This window comes from Triplophysa rosa, unplaced genomic scaffold (genome assembly GCF_024868665.1).
Source record: "Triplophysa rosa unplaced genomic scaffold, Trosa_1v2 scaffold358_ERROPOS64066, whole genome shotgun sequence".
Classification (NCBI taxonomy): Eukaryota; Metazoa; Chordata; class Actinopteri; order Cypriniformes; family Nemacheilidae; genus Triplophysa; species Triplophysa rosa.
In genome coordinates, this window is record NW_026634361.1 from 16,478 (window position 1) to 39,992 (window position 23,515).

General features: G+C 40.8%; 1 protein-coding gene and 4 non-coding genes across 5 annotated transcripts; 4 read left to right on the forward strand and 1 right to left on the reverse strand.

Annotated features, from left to right (window-relative positions):
* Positions 1-6,090: 6,090 nt before the first annotated feature.
* Positions 6,091-6,164, forward strand: trnan-guu (transfer RNA asparagine (anticodon GUU)). Its single transcript has one exon. It is a non-coding gene; the product is annotated as a tRNA-Asn (tRNA).
* A 98-nt stretch (positions 6,165-6,262) lies between these two features.
* LOC130550544 (uncharacterized) lies at positions 6,263-23,127 on the forward strand. Its single transcript, XM_057328040.1, has 5 exons — positions 6,263-6,440; positions 20,957-21,024; positions 21,558-21,647; positions 21,770-21,895; positions 22,182-23,127. The coding sequence occupies exons 1-5, from the start codon at positions 6,263-6,265 to the stop codon at positions 22,587-22,589; spliced, it is 870 nt and encodes a 289-aa protein (XP_057184023.1). The 3' UTR covers positions 22,590-23,127.
* Positions 6,366-6,437, forward strand: trnaw-cca (transfer RNA tryptophan (anticodon CCA)). The gene has a single exon. It is a non-coding gene; the product is annotated as a tRNA-Trp (tRNA).
* On the forward strand, positions 9,236-9,307 carry trnae-cuc (transfer RNA glutamic acid (anticodon CUC)). The gene has a single exon. It is a non-coding gene; the product is annotated as a tRNA-Glu (tRNA).
* Positions 9,387-9,473, reverse strand: trnay-gua (transfer RNA tyrosine (anticodon GUA)). The gene is given in 2 exon segments: positions 9,387-9,422; positions 9,437-9,473. It is a non-coding gene; the product is annotated as a tRNA-Tyr (tRNA).
* Positions 23,128-23,515: the final 388 nt, after the last annotated feature.

Consider the following 23,515-nt stretch of genomic DNA (forward strand, 5'->3'; position numbering starts at 1 on the left):
GCCTTGTGTCTCAGTGTCTCCCATTGAAACGAATGGGCAGGAAGAGTGATGTGTGATTGGGGATATAAATAACTTTTTTGGGTCCAGGCCTTAGCCCTTTCGGTATGTCGCCCGTGGGGGCGTGACGCAAACACTTGTGCAATTTGGGGTCACTCGGGCCCCAGGGGTCTCGCGGCTTGAGGTCCTCGTGTAGTGTAAATGAGTGACTCTGCAACCATGAACAGACTACACAGCAACCAGGAAGTTCCCTCTTACCATTGTAACTGACAGGCCACGTGTATGTGTTATCAAGGAGGCTTATTTTTGTATCAAAACATGCATTTTACGTTTAAAGATCATGCTATGTCATGTCAACACAGTGTCTTAATCACATACTGGAAGATGAGATGAAACAAAGGTCACTGAGGGTCACAGTTAGTCACAATTTGTCATTTTAAACAATGCCGCCGAAACACTTATGAGGCCTCCGCCAATAATGATATGATGCACTGAAAAGTCCCCGCTACCATTTATTTGCATGCCACGTGTAGTGTTATTCGGATGTCAACCTTAGGCCCAAATATGCATACTGTGACTAATGCACACAGTATGTCATGCAACACAGTGTACCTAATCACATACTGGAAGATCAATGCAAATAAACAACATTTGGATTCATTTTAGTCATTTTATGCATTGCCGTTGAAACAGCTATTTGGCCTCCCTGAACAGACTACACAGCAACAGGAAGTTCCCTCCTTCCATTGTAACTGACAGGCCACCTGTATGTGTTATCTCGGAGGCTTATTTTGTATCAAAACATGCATTTTACGTTTAAATAATCATGCTATGTTGTTCAACACAATGTGCTTAATCACATACTGGTAGATGAGATGAAACAAAGGTCACTGAGGGTCATCAGTGTAGTCACACTTTGTCAATTTTAAAAATGCCGCCGAAACACGTTATGAGGCCTCGCCGATAATGTGATATGATACACTGAAAAGTCCACCGCTACCCATTGATTTGCCAGCCATCGGATTTTTGCAGTATACTCATCCAAATGAAATACCCTTAGAGAGAAGCTAGGACCCCCATACTTAACGTCCCGCCTCGGTGACCCGTGATGGTCGTGTGACCGAAGCCTCGAGATCCCCTGACCTCTCGAACCTCGTTTTCTGGACATCCGCTGTACAGTTTAATGCTTGGGGCGGAACAAATGGTTCCAGGTATGGTGCCCGTATGGGGGGCCCGAGGGAGGTGCGAACTCAGGGCGTCGAATGCTGACACGTGGGGTCCCCTGCTGCGACATATTAAAGGGCCGAAACCGTAGGCGTACAGGAAGTGGTTTAAAATTTAAACAAAAATATTCCTTGAAAAATACAGACACGCTTTTGTTGCTTTTTTGACCTTTGATCCCCTGAACAAGGTCGTGGGGCTTAACTCTTCGGAGGAGTGTTCAAGGGGTCACTAAAGAGTTAGAATCTAAAATCTTGAGACCCCGCGACCCTTCGGGGCCGAACGTGACGAGATTTCCATTAAATGCATACGGTTGAAGAGTCACTCATTTACACTACACGAGGACCTCAAGCCGCGATACCCCTGGGGGCCCGAGTGACCCAAATTCCACAAGTGATTGCGTCACGCCCCCACGGGCGACATACCAAAAGGGCTAAGGCATGGAGCCCAAAAAAGTATCTTATATCCCCAATCACTCATCACTCTTCCTGCCCATTCGTTTCAATGGGAGACACTGAGACACAACGCCGGATTTTTGCGGTATACTCAACCAAATCAAATACCCTTGGAAAGAAGCTAGGACCCCCAAACTTCACGTCCCGACTCGGTGGCCCGTGACGGTCGTGTGACCAAAGCCTCGAGATCCCCTGACCTCTCGAACCTCGTTTTCTGGACATCCACTGTACAGTTTAATGCTTGGGGCGGAACTAATGGTTCCAGGTATGGTGCCCGTATCGGGGGCCCCGAGGGAGGTGCGAACTTAGGGCATCGAATGCTAACACGTGGGGTCCCCTGCTGCGACATATTAAAGGGCCGAAACCGTAGGCATACAGGAAGTGGTTTAAAAAATAAACAAAAATATTCCTTGTAAAATACAGACATGCTTTTGTTGCTGTTTTGACCTTTGACCCCCTGAACGAGGTCGTGGGGCTTAGCTCTTTGGGAACTTGTTTAAGGGGGCACTAGAGACCCAGAATCTAATATCTCGAGACCCCGTGACCCTTCGGGGCCGAACGGAAGACCGACGAGATTTCCATTAAAAACATCCATTCAATTAAACTGTACGACGGACTTTTCTAGAAGGGTCCCAGGGGTCCCACATTCTAGATTCTGGCACGTCGGGGGTTCCCGGTCGACATATTGAAACCGGGTGTCCCTAGGGCTTAGTATTTTTTTTTACACCCGGTAAAGATATTCACCCTGGCAATCCTCTTGGCTATATGCCTTGTCAGAGGATCTTGAAAGATTTCAGATGAAAAATTCTTCACTTTTCAGGGGAAAGTTTTAGAGCTTTATGCTTCGGGGAGCTGTTCTAGGGAGCTCTAGAGAAACGAAATCTAAAATCTGGAAGCCCCGGGACCCTTTGTGGCCAAAAGGAAAGCCAACGAGATTTCCATTAGAAACATCCATTCATTTAAACTGTACGACGGACTTTTCTAGAAGGGTCCCAGGGGTCCCACATTCTAGATTCTGGCACGTCGGGGGCCTCCGGTCGACATATTGAGACCAGGTGTCCCTAGGGCTTAGCATTGTTTTTTTTACACCCGATAAAGATATTCACCCTGGCAATCCTCTTGACTTTATGCCTTTTCAGAGGATCTTGAAAGATTTCTGATGAAAAGTTCTTTACTTTTTAGGGGAATGTTTTAGAGATTTGTGCTTCGGGGGGCTGTTCTAGGGGGCTCTAGAGAGTCGGAAACTAAAATCTCGAGACCCCGCGACCCTTCGGGGGCCCTTCACGTCCCGACTCGGTGGCCCGTGACGGTCGTGTTACCGAAGCCTCGAGATCCCCTGACCTCTCGAATCTCGTTTTCTGGACATCCGCTGTACAGTTTAATGAATGGGGCGGAACAAATGGTTCCAGGTATGGTGCCCGTATCGGGGGCCCCGAGGGAGGTGCGAACTCAGGGCGTCGAATGCTGACACGTGGGGTCCCCTGCTGCGACATATTAAAGGGCCGAAACCGTAGGCGTACAGGAAGTGGTTGATCAAAAATAAACAAAAATATTCCTTGAAAAATACAGACACTCTTTTGTTGCTTTTTTGACCTTTGACTCACCGAACAAGGTCGTGGGGCTTCGCCCTTCAGAGACATGTTCGAGGGGGCACTACCGAGTCGGAATCTAAAATCTCGAGACCATGCGACCCTTCGGGGGCGAACGGAAGGCCGACTAGATTTCCATTAAACGTACACGGTTGCAAACCCACTCATTTAAACTAAACTAGGACCTAAAGCCGCGAGACCCCTGGGGGCCCGAGGGACCCCCACATTGCACGGGACTTTGCGACACGCCCCCACGGGCGACATACCGAAAGGGCTAAGGCCTGGTGCCCAATTTTTTTTTATATTCCCAATCATACGTCACTCTCTTTGCCTATTCGTTTGTCGGAATCCGGACCCCTCGCCCGGACGGGTCCGCGGGGTCGTCGGACCCCCAGGGTGGCTTTCGGGAAAAGTAATGTGCTAGTGGACAAAAATGGTTTCGTGGTAGTGGGCGGGGCCTGGCGTTCCACCCCCTTTGATCTGAGGCCCAATGAGTGAAGTAGATGATCAGTGGACAGATAGTGGTTTCGTGGTAGTGGGCTTGTCTGGGGGCGTGGTCCTGGTACACCCCATGCGTTCAATGGCCAGCGGAGACGAATAGCGGAAAGCAAGGACTCGACTCCCCAGCAGAAAGCTACCCCACCCTGAATGACCAGCCATTTAGCTGTGAAAGCGGCTATTTAGAAGGTTGGATTACCTCTGCGGAGGTTTACCTGAATGGGAAAAGGCTGGCGTGGACCACAAACGGTTTCGTGGACGCGTGGTGGGGGGGGTGGGGGGCTCACCAGGGTCTCCATGGCTCTTGGGCGCCCCAAGAGGTGTCCACTCACCCACTATATGGGGGCTAGCTATAAGTGTGGTGGTCTTACCCATGGGTAAGTGTAAATGGGTGTTGCGTGATCTATTCAGCGACTACTGGGGATCCTTTTTCGGTGAGACGATCCATTGCACCCACTATGCGCCATATGGCAGTTTATTTGAATGGGGAAATTTCCACGAACCAGTGTTAATTTCGTTGACGAAAACTATGATGAAAAGTATTCGTTAACGACATGTTTTCAGTGATGAAAATGAGATGATAACTAAATAAAAACGAATGCATGATAACGAAAACTGTAATAAAAATATACTGACATTATTCGTACACTAATAAAAACAAGACGAAAATATTCTTGTCCCACCTTGTGGACATCAGTTTGCGCGCATGTGCTTATCTCATATAAATGGTAGAGAGAAGTCTCTGGGAGAAGGGGAAGCACACACGTGTATTCTGTGTCTCCACTCGGTTTACAAAGCATCTTATTTTCCTTCACGATCGCTGGTAAAACGCCGCAAACTTCAAGCGCGACTGCAGGTGAGTCACCCCGAAACACATTACGAGGGCAGCACAAAGGTTTTTATATGCCTATGTTAACTTAACACGAGCTGCTGCATAACGTGAAATGCAACATAAAGTCAGCAAAAAGAAACCAGCGCTGTCAGAATCAGAATCAGAATCAGAAGAGCTTTATTGCCAAGTGTGCTTGCACACACAAGGAATTTTCTTTGGTGTTGGAAGCTTCTAGTACAGACATTTAACACAATGACAATACAATATAATACGATTTACAGTCTAAAAGATTCTAAATTGTGCATATATAAAAATAAAGACTATTTTACAGAAAATGGGGGATAATAACATATAAGAGACACAGGTTTGCCATCATCCCTGTACAGAAGAAACCCAAAATGTCCTCTACTGATTATAGAAGTGATGAAGTGAGTCAAACTGTACATTCGAACCAAGTATGTAACATGTTTGCATGATTAAAGAAATGTAATACAATTTATATAATATGTCTTTTTGAAAGCTATTTCTCATTCATTGCTGTATCAAGCAAAGACAGTGCAGCTCTATCTTCAAAGAGGCATGCCATGAGCCAATAGCCTTTGAGTGTGAGCCCTGTCAGAGCGTTTCACTGGTTGAATGAACTGAATGAATGCGCCCTACTTAACTAGTCAATTGAGTCAAATGGGATTGAATGAACTGGAACATGTCATTCATGGTCTAATATTCTGTGTTCCAACAATGCAAATCTAGTTACTGAACTTTTCTGAAAAATAAAGGTAATGACCTGGTTTAATTTCATTTTAAGGTGAAGTAAATTATGTCAAAACAGTTGAATCTTTGAATGGAAGATTTAATTACTTTAAGTAAATGATTTAAACCATTTAGATTTTAGTAGACTAAATATAATGTATATTTATTCGACTAAAATGTTTTTCATATTTCGTCGACTAAAACTAGACTAAAACTAAAATGATGGGGTTAACTAAAATGTGACCAAAACTAAATTGCATTTTCGTCAAAAGACTATGACTAAAACTAAATCAAAATTTGCTTTCAAAATTAACACTGCCACGAACCCACTAAAAGTGCTTCCTGAGTGAATTACCAACTCACTAGATTCCTTTAACTGCTTCCTATCTGTCGCTTTAAAGTGAGTCAATTAACCTCAGTCGGTAGAGCATGAGACTCTTAATCTCAGGGTTGTGGGTTCGAGCCCCACGTTGGGCGTGTAAGAGCCTTCTGTTCTTGGTGCTTTTCACCAGGCCAGGTGACGGGATGTTTGTGCAGCTTCTTGGTAAAATACAGAAGAGGCAATGACTCTTAACCAATATGCGGCAAAAAGGGCTCTCTGAAAGCATCCGCTATATTGCCGTGCTGCGAAGTATGTGGTTATGACTCTGCAAAGCTCTGCTTTTTGTTTCCAAATCAAACCAAGTCCGAGAAACAAATTCCACGTCTGGTTCTGCCGCCGTACCTCGCCCGCCTGCCACCTCTGTCGGTCTCTGTGGCGTAATCGGTTAGCGCGTTCGGCTGTTAACCGAAAGGTTGGTGGTTCGAGTCCACCCAGGGACGCGTTAAGGTTTTCGTTGCCACATACAGTACAGCACAGATGATGCATGTTGGTTCGGCCATCGTGATGGAGGTCGCGTAACGAGGCATTACACCAGAGCATGACTAGGAGCACCGTGATTGTGGAGGCCAACGAGAGGCCTCGTGGTGGCCAACGAGAGGCCTCGTGGTGGCCAACGAGAGGCCTCGTGGTGGCCAACGAGAGGCCTCGTGGTGCAACGGTAGCGTGTCTGACTCCAGATCAGAAGGTTGCGTGTTCAAATCACGTCGGGGTCACAGGTTCTTTGTGCTTGGAAGCCTTGTTAGCGATGCTTTTTGGCTGCTGTCGCGCTTTGGCTTGACTGACTGCTGCTAGCTAACCGGTCGCCGTGACTTTGTTGCCGAATCAGAATTAGCTTTTTGCACCTACGGGATTGTCCACTTTAACACTGTTGGACGTTTAGGATGTTTTCTATGTAGAGGTGAGGTTCAAAATGTGAAGACAGTGATAAGACGTGTCGTAAAAAAGGTCCCCGCTGTACCTGCTGTACTTTTGGAATTGTCGGCACTCGGGACACAACAATGTGTATCCAGCACATGTTACCTGAGGCCTCAGGAAGCACGTTACAATAGAAGGTAAATACTGTGTGCTCACTTGAATTTGGATGGTGCAAAGGGCCTTAAAAGCAGGAGGAGCCCAGAAATGCTCATAAACGAGATCAGTGGTAATTTGTTTGACCTCCTACACAGCTGCCTCACTGTGAAACAACGGGGTATTTCCAAGTGAAAGAGAAGCTAAGAATCCCACCGTTTTCCCATACCGGGAGTTGAGCCCGAGCCGCCTGGGTGATAACCAGGAATCCTAACAGCTAGGCCATATGGGAGACCGCAGCACCCGACTTGGAAGGGATATGCACGTCAACTGTTTTCCAGCACAGAGGAAGCGTAGTAAAACCACACATTTGAAGAGCATCGCACAAAACTCTCTATCTTTCTGAGCACATGTTGACAATATACTCGCAACAAGCAGAGGAAAACCAAGAGCCCCAAAACAGCCAGGAGACAGCGATGTGCAGAGGCAGTCCGACAGAGGCTGATTCTTAAACTCTCTGATTCCTAACACGTTCACAGAGGCCCGCTGTGAGCGGAACCGTCCAAAAGCACAATGTACTCACAGTGGTTTCACCCCACGGAAATCTTTCGTAAAAGGCGGAAGTTTTAATGCGTAGATCAAGAGAAACTCAAGCTACACCCACCAGCTCTCGAACCAGCACGCTTCCTGTCGCACCGCAATGTTTAAGGGGGTCATCTTTGGTGCGGGCTCCTCCGTAAACATTCCATCTGGGAGGGGCTAACGAGGTGAAGTTCTCGTCCATCAACAAACTGATGCAATCGACAACTCTGAAGAGATGTCCCTGAAGCTAACAGTCTGCCGACCACTGGTGCTAGGATCTGGATCTGCCTGGGAAATGAAGAACAAATCTCCAGTCTCTGACAATTCTAGCTGAAGCAGTACAAGGACATGGTAAGGCCTCCTTCTTCCTCTATTGAATTTCTTTTCAACAACAGGTTAAAGTGTGATTATCTGAAGAGAATGCCATTGTGGACCAGAGGAGGATTAGGAAAGCCTCCACAACATTCTAAATGAGTCTTCGTTAGTATAGCGGACAGTGTCTCCGCAGGTGACGCGCACGACCGGTTTCGATTCGCCGACGGGGAGTTTGTGTCTGCTTTTGGGTCGTCTCTAGCATGCCTAAGGCCATCAAACTGAATGTGTAACTTAGTTGACACGCGCCGGACGGCTAGTTATGGACACTGCACGCTGACGCCCCAAAAATATTTCCCAGGTCGCCCGGCGTTGCCGAAACGAGGGGGAGAGCTCCCGCGATTGAACGGAAACGTCATGGGGCTGCGGCAACGCCCGGGGGACCCATGAAAAATGCCCAAAGTGCCTAATTTTTGAGTCACGGAAGGAAGGGTTAGGCACTCTTTTGCGCAGAACCACGAGGGGGCGACTCGATGTACGTTCCCAACCTAAGCCACGCACGTCAATCAGGTTGCGATCGGGCCTCCCGAAGAGCGCCTAAACATCCCCCTTGCAACCTACGGGCCGGCTCCGGACCCCGATGTACACGAGAAGCCTACATGTACACGTTCCCATTGTAACCTATTTTGGGCGGAGCTTCCCGCTGGCCACGCCTCCATCCACAGAACGCCTACGCATCCCCCTTGCAGCCTAAACTTGAGGGAGGCCTGCCCGATGCACCTGAAGCCTGCCCGAAGACCTGGACGCCACCCGGCGACCCGGGGGACCCCGTCTCGGAGCTGACTGCCTCATTTGAGCCCAGCAGCTGTGTGACACACGCTTAAACAGCCTAAAGCCATTTTCTTTGACTTTCGAGTCAAACGTGCACATAAAAGTGCGGTGTGCATTGACACAATGTTTTCTCACATCTGCGATTTACTCGAAGGGCACAAAATTAGGTAGACAGAGTAAGACCCCTGTCAGTGGTCTCGTTTGCTTTGGCAATGATTCATCCAGCTTAAACCAACAGTATAGTGTATAAGAGGAACAGCCCTTCACAATGACGTGCATTAAGGCTCACAGTTTTGGTCCAGAAGCTTAAAAATGGTGTGTCCATTAGCTACCTATGGGAGCCGTGCCAAAAGTGTCCGTGACTCAGTTTGGCAATTACATGTTTATTACAGCTTGTAATATGGTTATCATGCTCAAAAATTGTATATACATGTGTAACTTATTTGATGTGGCTCATATAGGTGTATAACGGACAATATATGTGTAACTTATTTAATGGGACCCTCATAGGTAAATAATGGACAAAGCATATTTTTGCAAAGCAATTTTGACCATCGGTGTCCAGTGCTTGGTGCCGTGGCACACCACGTTGGCGCAGTTAGGCAGCGCGTCAGTCTCATAATCTAAGGGTGGGATTCTTTTGAACTGGTTTCAGATCCCGCTGTGGCCCATTTGCCTTCCATGCCTTCATGTACCTTCCGACAGGCTGCCTTGATTAAGGTTACACATCGAGCCAGGCACCCCCGGCTCCTGCGGAGGACCAGTAATAAGCATGTACTCCCTGGTGGACTAGTGGCTAGGATTCGGCGCTCTCACCGCCGCGGTCCGGGTTCGATTCCCGGTCAGGGAATGTGGTTTTGGACGCCCTATGGCGCATTTTCACCACTCCTTATAAACAATGGTCATTTAAAGGGGGTTAAAAAGATGCTTCCTTCGAGCCGGATTCGAACCAGCGACCTAAGGATGACCAGTGGGACACCTACAGTCCTCCGCTCTACCAACTGAGCTATCGAAGGCACAAGAACCGGTTGCCGACTGAGCTATTTTTGGCGCAGGGTCAGTGGACGTCCCCCTGGCACGAAAAGGAGCGCAGGTGCAACGAGCAAGCCAGGAGTCGAACCTGGAATCTTCTGGCGTAGCTGGCGTAATCTCTAGTTGGGGATGGGCATATGATGTTCATCTGGGCCTGGCGGAATCTCTACCTACCTCGGGATGGGCATCCCGAGGCGAGGGCAGAAAGAGAATAATAGGTAGCTGCTGTTCATTAGCTATGTATTAGTGAATGCTTGGCTGAAAAGATGTGTCTTTAATCTAGATTTAAATTGGGAGAGTGTGTCTGACCCTCGAATAGTATCGGGGAGGCTATTCCAGAGTTTAGGTGCTACGTATGAGAAAGCTCTACCCCCTTTGGTGGATTTAGTTATTCTAGGTGTTATCAAAAGTCTGGAGTTTTGAGATCTTAGAGAGCGTGATGGGTTGTAGTGTGGTAGAAGCTCTGTTATGTAGGTAGGGGCTAAACCGTTTAAGGCTTTATAAGTAATTAAAAGAACTTTAAAGTCAATACGATACTTAATGGGTAACCAGTGAAGGGTTGATAACATTGGGGTTATGTGATCGTATTTTCTGGACCTGGTTAGAACTCTGGCAGCTGCATTCTGAACTAACTGTAGTTTGTTTATTGATGCTGCAGGACAACCACTAAGCAGTGCATTACAGTAGTCAAGTCTTGAGGTCACAAATGCATGAATAAGCTTCTCTGCATCAGCCACACATAAAATATTTCGCAATTTGGCAACATTTCTAAGGTGGAAGAAGGCTGTTTTTGTGACATTTGAGATGTGATTTTTAAATGACAGGTTGCTGTCTAATATAACGCCAAGGTCTTTAACTGTATTTGTTGGAGTAACAGTGCAGCCTTCAATTTGCAGGTCATAATCCGAAATATTCTGCTCACGTGTCTTTGGTCCGATAAGTAATATTTCTGTTTTATTAGAATTTAAAAGAAGGAAATTACAAGTCATCCAATGCTTTATATCGTCGATGCACTCTGCCAATTTGGATAGTTGGAAGGAATCATCTGGTCTTGATGAGATATATAGCTGAGTATCATCTGCATAACAGTGGAAGCTAATTCCATGTTTTCTAATAATGTTTCCAAGGGGCAGCATGTATATGGAGAATAGCAAGGGTCCTAAAACCGATCCCTGAGGTAATCCATAATTTACTTGCGTTAGATTTGATGATTCCCCATTTAAATGGACAAATTGATGTCTGTCTGATAAGTAAGATCTGAACCATTGTAGTGCCTGTCCCTGAATACCGGTATAATTGTGTAAGCGATCTAGAAGTATTTTATGGTCTACAGTATCGAACGCAGCACTAAGGTCAAGCAGGACTAGGAGTGAGATGTTACCTTTATCTGATGCTATAAGCAGGTCGTTTGTAATTTTAACGAGCGCAGTTTCAGTACTATGATGCGGTCTAAAGCCTGACTGGAATTTTTCGTGTATGTCATTATTTTGTAAGAAAGAGCACAACTGAGTGGACACTACTTTTTCTAGTATTTTAGACAGGTAAGGGAGATTTGAAATCGGTCTATAGTTTCCTAGTTCATTGGGGTCTAAGTTTGGTTTCTTGATAAGAGGCTTAATGACGGCCAGTTTAAAGGTCCTGGGACATGGCCTAGATTAATTGACGAGTTGATAATGTTATAAATGGGCTCAATTGCAACGGGTAATAACTCTTTTAATAATTTAGTTGGTATGGGGTCTAATAAGCAAGTTGTAGGTTTAGATGTTGCAATAAGTTTAATTAAATCTTCCTGTTTTATAGGTGAAAAACACTGTAGCCTTTCTTTTGGGGCGATGGTTGGTACTAATTTATAGGACAGACTTGGAGGTTGAGTTTTTACTATTTTGTCTCGTATGTTTTCGATTTTCTCTGTAAAAAATTCATGAAATCATTGCTACCAAGGTGCGGCGGAATACCCAGGTCAGGTGAAGTCTGTTTATTTGTTAGTTTAGCAACTGTACTAAATAAAAACCTTGGATTGTTTTTGTTAGTTTCTATGAGGTTACGGAGGTGCTCAGCCTTTGCTGCTTTTAGTGCCTTTTTATAACAGTTTGCACTCTCTTTCCACGCAATTTTAAAGACCTCTAATTGGGTTTGTTTCCATTTGCGCTCCAGTTTACGTGTTTCTCTTTTAAGGGCGCGAGTGGTGCTATTGTACCATGGTGCTGCGTTTTTCTCATTAATCTTTTTTGACTTCATAGGTGCGACAGCTTCTAATGTATTAGAGAAAATAGTGCCCAATTTGCTGGTCATGTCATCGAGCGATTCTATATTTATTGGTATGGTTATTAAAGGAGTCAGATCTGGCAAGCTCTTTGCGAAACTATCTTTAGTAGTTGAGGTAATTGTTCTACCCTGTCGATAACGAGTTAAACGGCTGATTTCTGCAGTGCGCAGTGTACATGTTATAAGATAGTGATCAGTGACATCGTCGCTTTGAGGTATAATATCTATATTGGTTAGATCGGCTCCGTGAGATATAATCAAGTCTAGTGTATGATTAAATCGATGAGTGGGTCCATTGATGTGTTGTGTTACTCCAAAAGAGTGTAATAGCTCTGTAAACCCACTGCTAATGCATCGTTAGCACTATCTACGTGGATATTAAAGTCTCCGACAATTAGTACTTTATCAACGTTAACCAATAGGTCCGATAGGAAGTCCGCAAACTCTTTCAGAAAATCAGTGTAGGGACCAGGGGGTCTATACACTGTAGCCAACGTACAAGAAAGTGATGTGGTAAAAGTCGATCTTGAAGTTCAAAAAATCTCTCAGACAAAGAAGGTTCAGGTGTCAAGGAGTTAACTTTATTTGATCAGGCCAAACAAAGTGAGATGTCCCAAGTCATCTGAAAACCAAGTGTTTTCCAGCCTACAGTTACAGTGAAACTTAGGAAAGGAGGTGCTTTCCTAAACCAATCAGGAAATTCACCTTTATCTTTTATTTTTTATTATCCAATCATTCTCGTCTGCCACTATTATTTTCTAGGCAACAAGGTTTGTATCTAATGGTGGAATGTCGACCTTTACTTGGTTTTTAAAAATAAGTTTTCCTGTTGGTACCAGTTTTCAGCCAAAAGTGAACTACATGTTCAACCTTCTGAACTTTATCTAGGTCAGGTCTCAAACAGATCTCAAAGACATCACTGAATTTTATATTGCTGAAATCTGTTCTATACTTGGTAAAATGATTAAAAATATACTTATAGTTCAAACAACACTCAATCAATGCTTAAGTATACTGATTATGTCATTAAATCATTAAATCATCTTCATATATTCAGTTGTAACACTCAATCATTGTCATTGGTCTGATTATTAACACATCTATGATAATATCATTCCTATGAATACTTCTTATAAGTGGGGTGTACAACAGAGCCCAAAAGTAGCAATATATGCACAATAATGATCAGAATTATGCACAATAACTGCAATTGATTTATTATTCTTACGGTACATTGAACTGAACTGACTATTTTCTCTTAGGAAATATTATAGAATTTTTGCTGTTTATTTTGAGCTACTGAGATTTTAAATTATTTATATTGACAAACTGTATTATACATATATTATACAATCTGTCCATATCTTTTCTTTGGTACAGTTCTTGTGTGTTCTGCACATCTTAAAGCATGCTGAACAGGCAGTTTAAAAACAATTTCTTGAAATAAAAAAAGACCCAAGCGCACACAATGTTCAATGTTGTGGATTTTTCTCTGTTTTGTGTGTTTTCACACATATAATAATAATTTAAAATACAATAATAAAATAAAAATATATTTTTGAATGTAAATTGTTATTTTCTGTTTAAAGAACCATGGTTCAATTTTCAACCCAATATTGGGTTACAGTTAACCCAGCACTGTGTTCATTTTTAACCAAATTTTGGGTAAAAAAAAACAACCCAGCATGCTGGGTTAAGAGGTTAACCCAGCCCTGCTGGGTCAAAATAACCCAGCGCTGGGTTGCCAAAATAACCCAAATTGGGTTGTTTTTAATCCAGCATTTTTTAGAGTGTACTAAACAATGAAAGCGAATCATTTTGTAACGAGAGATGTAAAGGATATAGTGTTAGACCAGGATGGAATGAGCATGTGTGTAAACTCCATCAGCAAGCAGCAGAAGCCTTTAAAAACTGGGAAAGCAAGGAATGGCCATACATGCGACGTAAAGAAACACGCTGTCACACAGTTTAAATATGCTGTTCGCTTCATACACTGCAAAAATGGAAGTGTACATTTTACTCAAATTGAGTCAAATTCAACACTCAAAAAATGTACATATGACTCCCTCCTTTTTAGAGTTAAAATAACACTTTTGAAAGTGTTAAATATGTACAGTACCCTCAGAGTACATTTGTACACAGTAAGTGTTTATTTGTACACCCAACAGAAGTCTATATACTGTATATCCTTTCACAGTGTAATCTTTTCCCACAGTGTTAAAATGTACACCATAGTAAGATTACATAAACGCCAGCAATGTGTTAATATTAATGACTAAATATGAATTATTAATGTTAAGTAATATTGATTACTTATTTTGTACTAATATATACACAAAGATGACACAAACATATATAGAAATGTTTTTTTATTTCTGAAATATGAATTTTGAAAGATGAAATCTGTTCTAAAGAACATGGATCATTTCAGAAATCCTAAACGTGTATTCAACACATTGCAATTTTGAATTCAAAACATTTGAAAGCATAACTTCTCTGTTTTCTGACACATCAGAAATAAGTGCAAGAATCAGTAAAGAAACAGTGTATATAAGACTGCACTATAAACTTTAATATACATGAATACAAAATAGAAATTACATGTTCGCTAAGTTAGTTTGTAAAAACATTCTCAAGTNAAAAAAACGGAAAAACGAGAATTCGGCTTTTTTTCGTTTTCAACTTAACGTTTAAAAAACGAATAAACAACTTGAAAACTAGTTTCTCACATGTGGGCGGTATGAAACGCCCCCTTCCGCTGACTGGCAAATCAAACGTCAGTAAGCGATGTCTTCGGTTGTCCCTCGGTTCCGAATAAATAGTCCTCCGCTGCTGTACAGAAAGTATGTTTCATTTATCACATTAAACAACCGTCCACAAACCGTACAGGGCAGATTATAGACTGGACTTTCTTCTGTGTTACCTAGAGCATTTCATTTAAATATTTGTATCACAAATATTAATGTAGTTCGCATCCGCATCTTTCTAGCTCTCCAAGGTTAAATCTGCGTGGCAAAGCTGCGCGAGACACTGGACCACACGAAGCGGATTCATATACTTATTTTATTTCATTTCATTCAAAATTCGCTGTTGTGGTTGTTGGGTTACCACATTTTTCCACAAGTTTGCTTCTGTGTACATTCCATCAAGTGAACCAAGACGAATTCAGAGTTTTGCTGCGTGACAAAGCTGCGCGAGACACTGTTGACACGTTAGGGGAACGTTCTGTGTTTGCTGGGTCAGTGGCCACAGTTTTGTAATTCGTTCCCACAGTTTACAAAACCGTGCTCTCGGATTAATAAACTGTACCCACGAGTTTACAATCCGTGCTCTCGGTTTTGTAAACCGTCTCCTCAGTTTTTGAAATCTGTACCCACAAATTCATAATCTGTGCCCACGCTTTCGCTGTCATGGTTCTGTCCCACCTTGTCTTGCTTTTCTTGACCTAGTGGCAGAACCATGATAGAACCTCTTGTTTTATGTGGAGAGAGTCAGTTTTGGCATTCCATATACTCCCTCTCTCCGGTGTGGCGTCTCTGTTCCCGCCCTTTCGTCTCCTCGTTATTGTTTGTTAATTAGTTCATGTCCTGCACTTTATCCCCTTTATAATGCCCTTGTGTCTTCTGTCTTGTGCTGGTTCATTGTACTGTGTCGTGTTTGTGTAATGTGGTGAGTTCCTGTCTTTGAGTTAGTTTAGTTTATTTTGTAGTTGTGATGTGTTTTAGTCTAGTCCTGTTAGTTTAGTTAGTGTTGTTCCTGTTTCCATGTTTGTTACTTTACCCCCACGTGGGTCTTTGTTTTGTTGCTGATTATTTATTCAAATTTGTGTTAACCCCTTACCCGCTGTCTGCACTTGGGTCCTCTGTCCTTGTCTCCGTGTCTCTCACCACCCACCGGTCATGACATTCGCAATCGTTCGCACAGTTTTGCAAACTGTAGACTACTCGCGGAATTGAAGCCTCTGTCTGTCAACAGAACAAGCTCCTTCCTACAGGAACATTAACGAATGTTGTATACTGTTTTATATATAAATTGTCCTAATGTGTTTACACACGAGCGCGTGGCGCATATAAAGCATGCGTTCATTGCTGCACAGCAAAAACGGAAGTGTACATTTTACTCAAATTGAGTCAAATTCAACACTCAAAAAATGTACATATGACACCCTCCTTTTTAGAGTTAAAATAACATTTTTAAAAGTGTTACATATGTTCATTACCCTCAGAGTACATTTGTACACAGTAAGCGTTTATTTGTACACCCAACAGAAGTCTATGTATACCTTTTCACAGTGTAATCTTTTCCCACTAGTGTTAAAATGTATACCATAGTAAGATTGAATAAACACCAGTAATGTGTTAATATTAATGACTAAATATGAATTATTAATGTTAAGTCATATTGATTACTTATTCTGTACTAATAATACACAATGATGAAACAAACATATAAAGAAATGTTTTTTTTATTTCTGAAATATGAATTTTGAAAGATGAAATCTGTTCTAAAGAACATGGATCATTTCAGAAATCCAAAACGTGTATTCAACACATTGCAATTTTGAATTAAAAACATTTGAAAGCATAACTTCTCTGTTTTCTGACACATCAGAAATAAGTGCAAGAATCAGTAAAGAAACAGTGTATATAAGACTGCACTATAAACTGTAACATACATGAATACAAAATAGAAATTACATGTTCGCTAAGTTAGTTTGTAAAAACATTCTCAAGTATTTCTTTTTTTAAACATGGAATGCATGAACATATCCTTATAAAATTAACAATACTGTTTTTTAAAATGTAAAACCAGACACGTCAATTCAATTGGATTGAATTTGTGATTACATTTTACATTCATAGAAATATTTTCCAAAAAATCCAAAGTGCATGAATAAACATCTTCATGCACAAAACAATGCACTGGAACAATATACAAATGCGGTTCGTCAAAACCATAAGATGCTTGTAAATCAAATGGTCTGAAAAAAGGAATATCCTCTACTCTTGACAGACCAAAAACATTCTGTTCTCTAACATGGTAAACATGAAGATGCTCAACAAAACCAACAGTTTCAAAGTCCTTAGTCACAAAATACTTTGGTCATCTATTAGAACAATATCAGTAATTTTACTGAAAATCGGTAGGTCCTTCTCCATTTTAGTGCAAACCAGTAGATCAGTATGATATTCAGTTCCAGAATGTCTTAACCATGAAGTTACTGTTATGTCACGATCCGAATTTGGATACTTTTAAATAAAAATATCCCTGTATGGTACATCCTCAACCTCTAAAGTTTTTAGGGGCCCATATTCAACATTTCTAAAGGGCAAACTTTCCCAATGATATGCAATTGCATATTGATGTTTTAACGCAAGAGACTGTGATGTTTTTTTACATTTTTTACACAGTTTTTAAAAAACTTGTGTTTAGCCTCAAATCTCATGGTCCATACATGGACTAATGGACCAATCTTGTGTATGCAACGTGGATAATGTAACATGTAATGGTGTTTTGGAATTAAATTCCTCTGTGGATATAACTCTTTAAAAAGACTATGATGATCCACAATAAGGTGTTTTAAATAGTAGGTCATACCTTCTGTGATTACAGGAGAAAACACTATCTTTATAATCTGCAATAACAGAAGTAGTAAGTGCCAGTACTTATTTCCCTCACAAACAATTTCTCCAAATATCAAGGGAATATTTCGAATCAAACAGAATGTCTGAATGGCATTCAATCCGATTCCATTCCCTGCCTGATCCAGATTTAATCTAGTAGGCCGATTTTTCCTTTCCAAATAGCCATAATTGAATGAATAAATTTGGTTACAGATGTCTTGTCTGGATTTAATGCCAGACAGATACTCAAGAAGTAATTTTATTTCATTCTGTCCAACTCCCTCAAGAATGTCGTGCATTATATTTCATATAATATATGAAAATATTTCAAGTCATTGAGCAGACATGTGCGTATATCACCAAAAGACGAAGAAATGGTAGGGTCGGTCAACAAATCTACATGCTACGTGCTATTCTTGTAAAGCTTTGTTTCGTAATACAACATTAGTGTCATCTTCACTGAAAACTGACTGTGATGTTTTCTTGTCTACTAGACAGAACCGACAGAAGTAATGGGCACTGAAAGATTCCATAAACCCAAGAAGTGTATGCATCCCTAAAGTATCCCCTGTAACCTGGGCAACTGTGCCAAACAATGGCTCTTTGGAAAAAGGAACTTGAATTCCTGAACTTTCAAGGACTTTTAAATCTTTAACAAGGGGCTGTAAAATGGCATCAAATCCATAATTTTTAATATCTTGTGCATGAAATAATGACAGTAAATGAATATTCATTAAACTTGAATTCAGTTTTGGTGGGAAATTCCTGAGAATGAAGTAAATGGCTCCAATTTTGTGGATACCTTGCTTGGAGCCCAGGGGATTCGCAGATTCAAATTCATCAAAAAAACAATTGTATTTGAAGAGCATTTGGTTGTTTACTGAACAGTGGATGGTTTTTATAATAACTTCCGTCACAAAAATCCTTATAGACACCGTTACTTTTACTTGGATTTGACATATGTTCATATATCTCAGAATTCCTAAAAATAAACTGCAAGGTATCCAACAAGGGAACGTAAATTAATTTGTCAGTTACAGGGATTTGATCATATGTCCGTGTCACCCGATTCAATCTACTANAAAAAGTCCAAGTACCCCACTGAAGAGAATACTCCACACCCTAATGGTGACGTCACATCTAAAACATTTCAAACTTACTCAAACTGCAGCTAAAACTCTAACTCTACATGAACATCTTTTACACTCAAACTTCTTTTAATAAGTGATTATGGCAACACTGTTTAAAGTTGTTTAAGCATATTGATATTTCGTATATCAAGAGACCACATATTAACAGACATAAACTACATTACAGTGATGTGTATTTCATATTGTGATGTGCTCATTTGCACATCAATACTTATCGAAAAAATGACAGGTCACATGTTACACAGACATTAAAAAGTGTCTTTAACTTGCGTATGGTTTTAATATATGTAACGTTAAGTCTACTTCGAAGACGCGTGTGTGCGTGGAACGCACCTTTATGCTATACATATTAAAACACTGCATTTTCACAGCAAAATCACAAATATACTTTACTATGTAGCATCTTACAGGTTAACTTTACGCTACAGCACTTTAACAAATGCGACTGCAATGCAAAGAAACGCGTTGTTGGCTAGTAATACTCACTTTTGAAAACACCTGAATCGCAGTTCTCCGCTATGCTCCTGTATGAATTTATCCTGTGCCGTGTCGCTGGGTGCTTCATAATGTGGGCGTAACTACACTGTAAAAATTGAACAGTTGGATCAACTTAAAAAAATGAGTACAAATGGTAAAACCTAAAAATGTTAAGTTGGACCAATTTAAATTTCTCAGGTAAAAAAAAATGTAAAAAATTATGAGTTGGATCAACTTTAAAAAAAAAATTCCAAAATGGTAAAACCTAAAAATGTAAAGTTGGTTCAATTTAAATTTCACAGCTGACAAAAGTGTAAAAAATGATCAGTTGGATCAACTTAAAAAATTACTTCAATTGGTAACACTTAGAAAAATTTATCTTACGAAAATTTACGAAACGAAATTTATCTTATCTACGAAAAGTCACCATCATGGTGATCAGTGTTTCCTTGAGTTGGGCTCTTGACCCTTGACTTTTATTTATAAATTTGTTTGCCGCTGTGTTTTTAAAGTACTTTAAAAACACACAGATTTAAAAGTGTATTTGTTATGGCAATGCAAGTGAGGATTTTATTGACTAATGTTGGTTGTTAAAATGTACATCATTCAGTAGTTTGATTCACTGATCTCATCTAGATCGCATGCTGTGCTGCTGAAAGAACACTACAGTGGAAATGGATTTGCTTGCATTTTGACGTATAAATGATAAAATGATTCGTGAAAACAGTATGCAAATTTAATCTTAAATTTCTGAAGACTTTAGATTCACACAGACATCAAGAATCAGTGTATGAATCTCAACCATGGTGACAATCAATAAACGAAAGCTTCATGCTGCAATGCATGCTGGGTAACATCAAAGTACAAAACTCATTCATGATTCCCAGCATGCATTTCAGTTGATCTGTTTATCTGAATTAGTCTGTTGATTGTCACCATTGTTAAGATTCATACACCGATTCCTGATGTCTGTGTGCATCTTAACTCCTTTAAAATGTATTTTCGATTACATTTGCGTCCAGTTTTCACGAATCATTTTAAACATCAAAATGCATAATTCCCTTCACCTATAATGTTCTTTTAGCAACACAGCATGCAATCTAGATGAGATCAGTGAAACAAACTACAGGATGATGGATGTTTTAACAACCAACACCAATCAATAAAATTCTCATTTGCATAACAATACACTTTAAAAACACACTGATTTTAAAGTAACAAATGAGCTCTAAACACAGTGGCAAACAAATTTGATTATGGAAGTCAGGGGTCAAGAGCTCAACTCAAGGAAACACTGATCACCATGATGGTGACTTTTCGTAGATAAGGAAATTTAAGTTGGACCAACTTAATTTTTCTAAGTGTTACCAATTGAAGTAATTCTTTAAGTTGATCCAACTGATCATTTTTTACACTTTTGTCAGCTGTGAAATTTAAATTGAACCAACTTTACATTTTTAGGTTTTACCATTTGGAATATTCACGTCGTGATGTGCTGAGTTAGCTAGCTAGCTAACATTAGCGTACTCTTACCTTGGAGCAAACATAGGTGTTTTTGTTAATCCTGTCGACATTTAGTTGTGAATGAGGCCTTCCACACTGCTTGATCCACGTCCGGCATTTCTCCCCTTGGGTTTTAGTTTCGGGAAGGGAAAAAATTCCACCACCCCGTCCAAACTTTTAGGATACCGGGTATCAGATTTACACAGTCTATACGCACAACGCTTCGGCATGTTCGAAAGCTTGACAGACCTCCGGCGCCTAGTTACGGTTGCTAAACCACGATTGGCCTGTGGCGGTTTTCGGGCGTGGTTTAGTGAAGGGTCAATTGGGGCCAATTTTTTAGTGAACTGTCTCTTTAAGGTCATAATAAAAGTCATGTAGAAAGGCAGTATAAACAACCTCAAAAATCTCCAAAAAAAAGAAAAAATAATTTGTTCTGTTCTGCAGGGGATGTAATCACACACAATACTGAAGCAACTACTACTAACAAGGAACAGCTTCACTCTCGTCAAGAGGTATGACCCTTTTTAGTCAAACTCCTTCATTCCACCTGGAGCACCAAACCTCTCAATATATCCATTGTGTGCGAAGAAAACTTTGAATCTAGTTTGAAATATTTTTACAGAGAATCAAAGACAGGAATTAACTGTGAGCTAGATTACAGTGCACACCACCACTTTAACCCAAAATCAGATCATTCTCTATGAATCCCAGCCAGCAGCTACGTCTTTCTAATTGTTGTTGTTTTGACAATGTCTTGTACTGACAAAGCCCAAATGCTTCCCTCTTAAATAAATATTCCACTTGTACTGATTGTAACATTTGCTTCTTTATTGAAAATGTAAGGATAACGTTAAGTGGTTTTTTAGCACTCAATGTTTTCCTTCCCAAAATGTTTAACATTGTGCAAAGCAATGGCAGAAATTAAATAACTTTACAGTCCAAAGTAATTAAAGTAATTTTCTTTAGGGTTTTTACCATAACTTCAACTTCTGTAGCCAGAAAGTCTTGATGGTCAATGAACCATGTGTGGTGATGTTTTCTGTAGGTGTTTATGGCCAATAAACATGCAGTGCAACCTAATGCCAAGAGAGGGAAGAATCGTTTAAGATCACACAATAAGACTGTAAAGACACAGGCAAGTATTTTTTCCTTCTCTGTGTAGTATTTGCTAATAGTACATGCTAATATTATGAGCCCAAACCCTCTGAGGATTTTGTGACAATCACAAACAAATTTTTGAGGTCCTCTTTACTATAGATGTGTACAAAGACTAATGCTGAGGAGGTAGAGGAGAAAGATGATGAGCAGGAGGAAGATGTGGGGTTTCTGGAGGAGGAAGGCAATTATTTAGGCTTTGACAATGAAATCAGTGATAAGGCACAGGTGAGTCTACATCTTTGACTAACTAGACAATTAAACCAACATTTTTAAATAGGGCTTTGCAATATTGAACAAAAATGTAAAATACGATAAGTTGCTAAATAATGCGAATAGGATAATGCTTTAAAGCATAAGTACAATGTGTAATTTTTTTGAAGGATCTATTGACAGAAATGCAATATAATATACTGTACATAACAGTGTCTTCAGGTGTATAAAGACCTTACATAATGAAGTGTTATGTTTTAATTACGTTAGAATGAGCCATTTCTCTTTACATACACCGTAGGTCCCCTTACATGGAATTTGCCATGCTGTTTCTACAGTACTGCTCTACAGAGCACCATTCATAAATAAGTTATCTCCTTCAGCAAAGAAGCAGAAGTGCAACAACATCTTAGGCCAGCGTGGGCGTTCAGAGAACGTCGGGGGGGCGATGGAAGCAAGATTTTTGAAAGGGGGGCGTTCAGGTGTTCTTTGCGGGCGTTCGCAAGTTTGCACCAAATATCCTAGTCTCAGCCTCAGACGTCACACCCACAGACCGTTGGCTAAACATCTGATGCATAAGGCACACTTTTCTGGAAACACTTCAGCACGTTCGAAGTCGTCTTCTGATTGGTTGAATTTCACAGGATTTCCGGGAGACATGCGTGTCGCGTTCTTTAACGGTCCGCCTGGAAACAACAAAGCCTTCTGATCTAAGAAGTAAGCTGTCGTGTTTACAACGGTTGCTATAAGAATTCATCACGATCGACTTAACGCTCAATTCTTAAAAGTATGCAAGGTTCATGGCATAAACTTATAATCATTGTTGTTTCTGTTAACTTTTGACACGTTCGTGAATGTACATCGGTCTGTTACTGCGGAGACATTTCCACGCCTCTAAACATGACGCGACACAAAACGAAACGTGATTGGTTGCTTTACCTGTCAGTCATTGGCCAAAGAAAGCGGCGATAAGTTCCCGCGAAACTACAAATATCCAGAGGTGGGTAGAGTAGCCAAAATCTTTACTCAAGTGAAAGTACAAGTAACTAGAGAAATTGTTACTCAAGTAAAAGTAAAAGTCACTATTTTAAAATTTACTTGAGTAAAAGTAAAAAAGTATGCAATGAAAAAACTACTCAAGTAGCTAGTTACTTAGTTACTTTGTATCTGATTATATAGGCCTACTACATAAAATTAATATTAACGCCAATATTTTAATATTACATTTTAATCAATATTTTTAATTATCATAAGCAGATATCTTTGCAATATACTAGAGAGACTAAAGAATAGACAAACACAGAAGAGACAAGCATTTCTGTAAATTTCATCTAGTCCTGATGTCAATGTAGTTTACACAACTTATTTAGAATAATAGACCATGTCAAACTAAAGCATGAACTAAACTCAGAGCATTTCCTAAGATGATCTAGAACATCTGCAGTGCTCTCTTAAATGAAATACACATTTTTGAACAAAGCTCATGTTTTCTCGTGTTGTGTCACGTGTGTGTTGTGAAACGCTCTTACTTGTAAACAAACAGTAAACAGTGAACCACACGCCCATCAACAAGTTTTCTTCCTTCTGTTCTTCAAATGTATATTTCTGCAAGCCCACGTCTCTGTGTCTGACAGG

Excerpts from the sequence above, each read along its gene's own strand:
- LOC130550544 (XM_057328040.1), top strand. The coding sequence starts at position 6,263 with ATGACTAGGAGCACCGTGATTGTGGAGGCCAACGAGAGGCCTCGTGGT. Across the intron at positions 21,025-21,557 it reads AGCTTCACTCTCGTCAAGAG|GTGTTTATGGCCAATAAACA; the intron begins GTATGACCCTTT and ends TGTTTTCTGTAG. Across the intron at positions 21,896-22,181 it reads AAATCAGTGATAAGGCACAG|GTCCCCTTACATGGAATTTG; the intron begins GTGAGTCTACAT and ends CATACACCGTAG.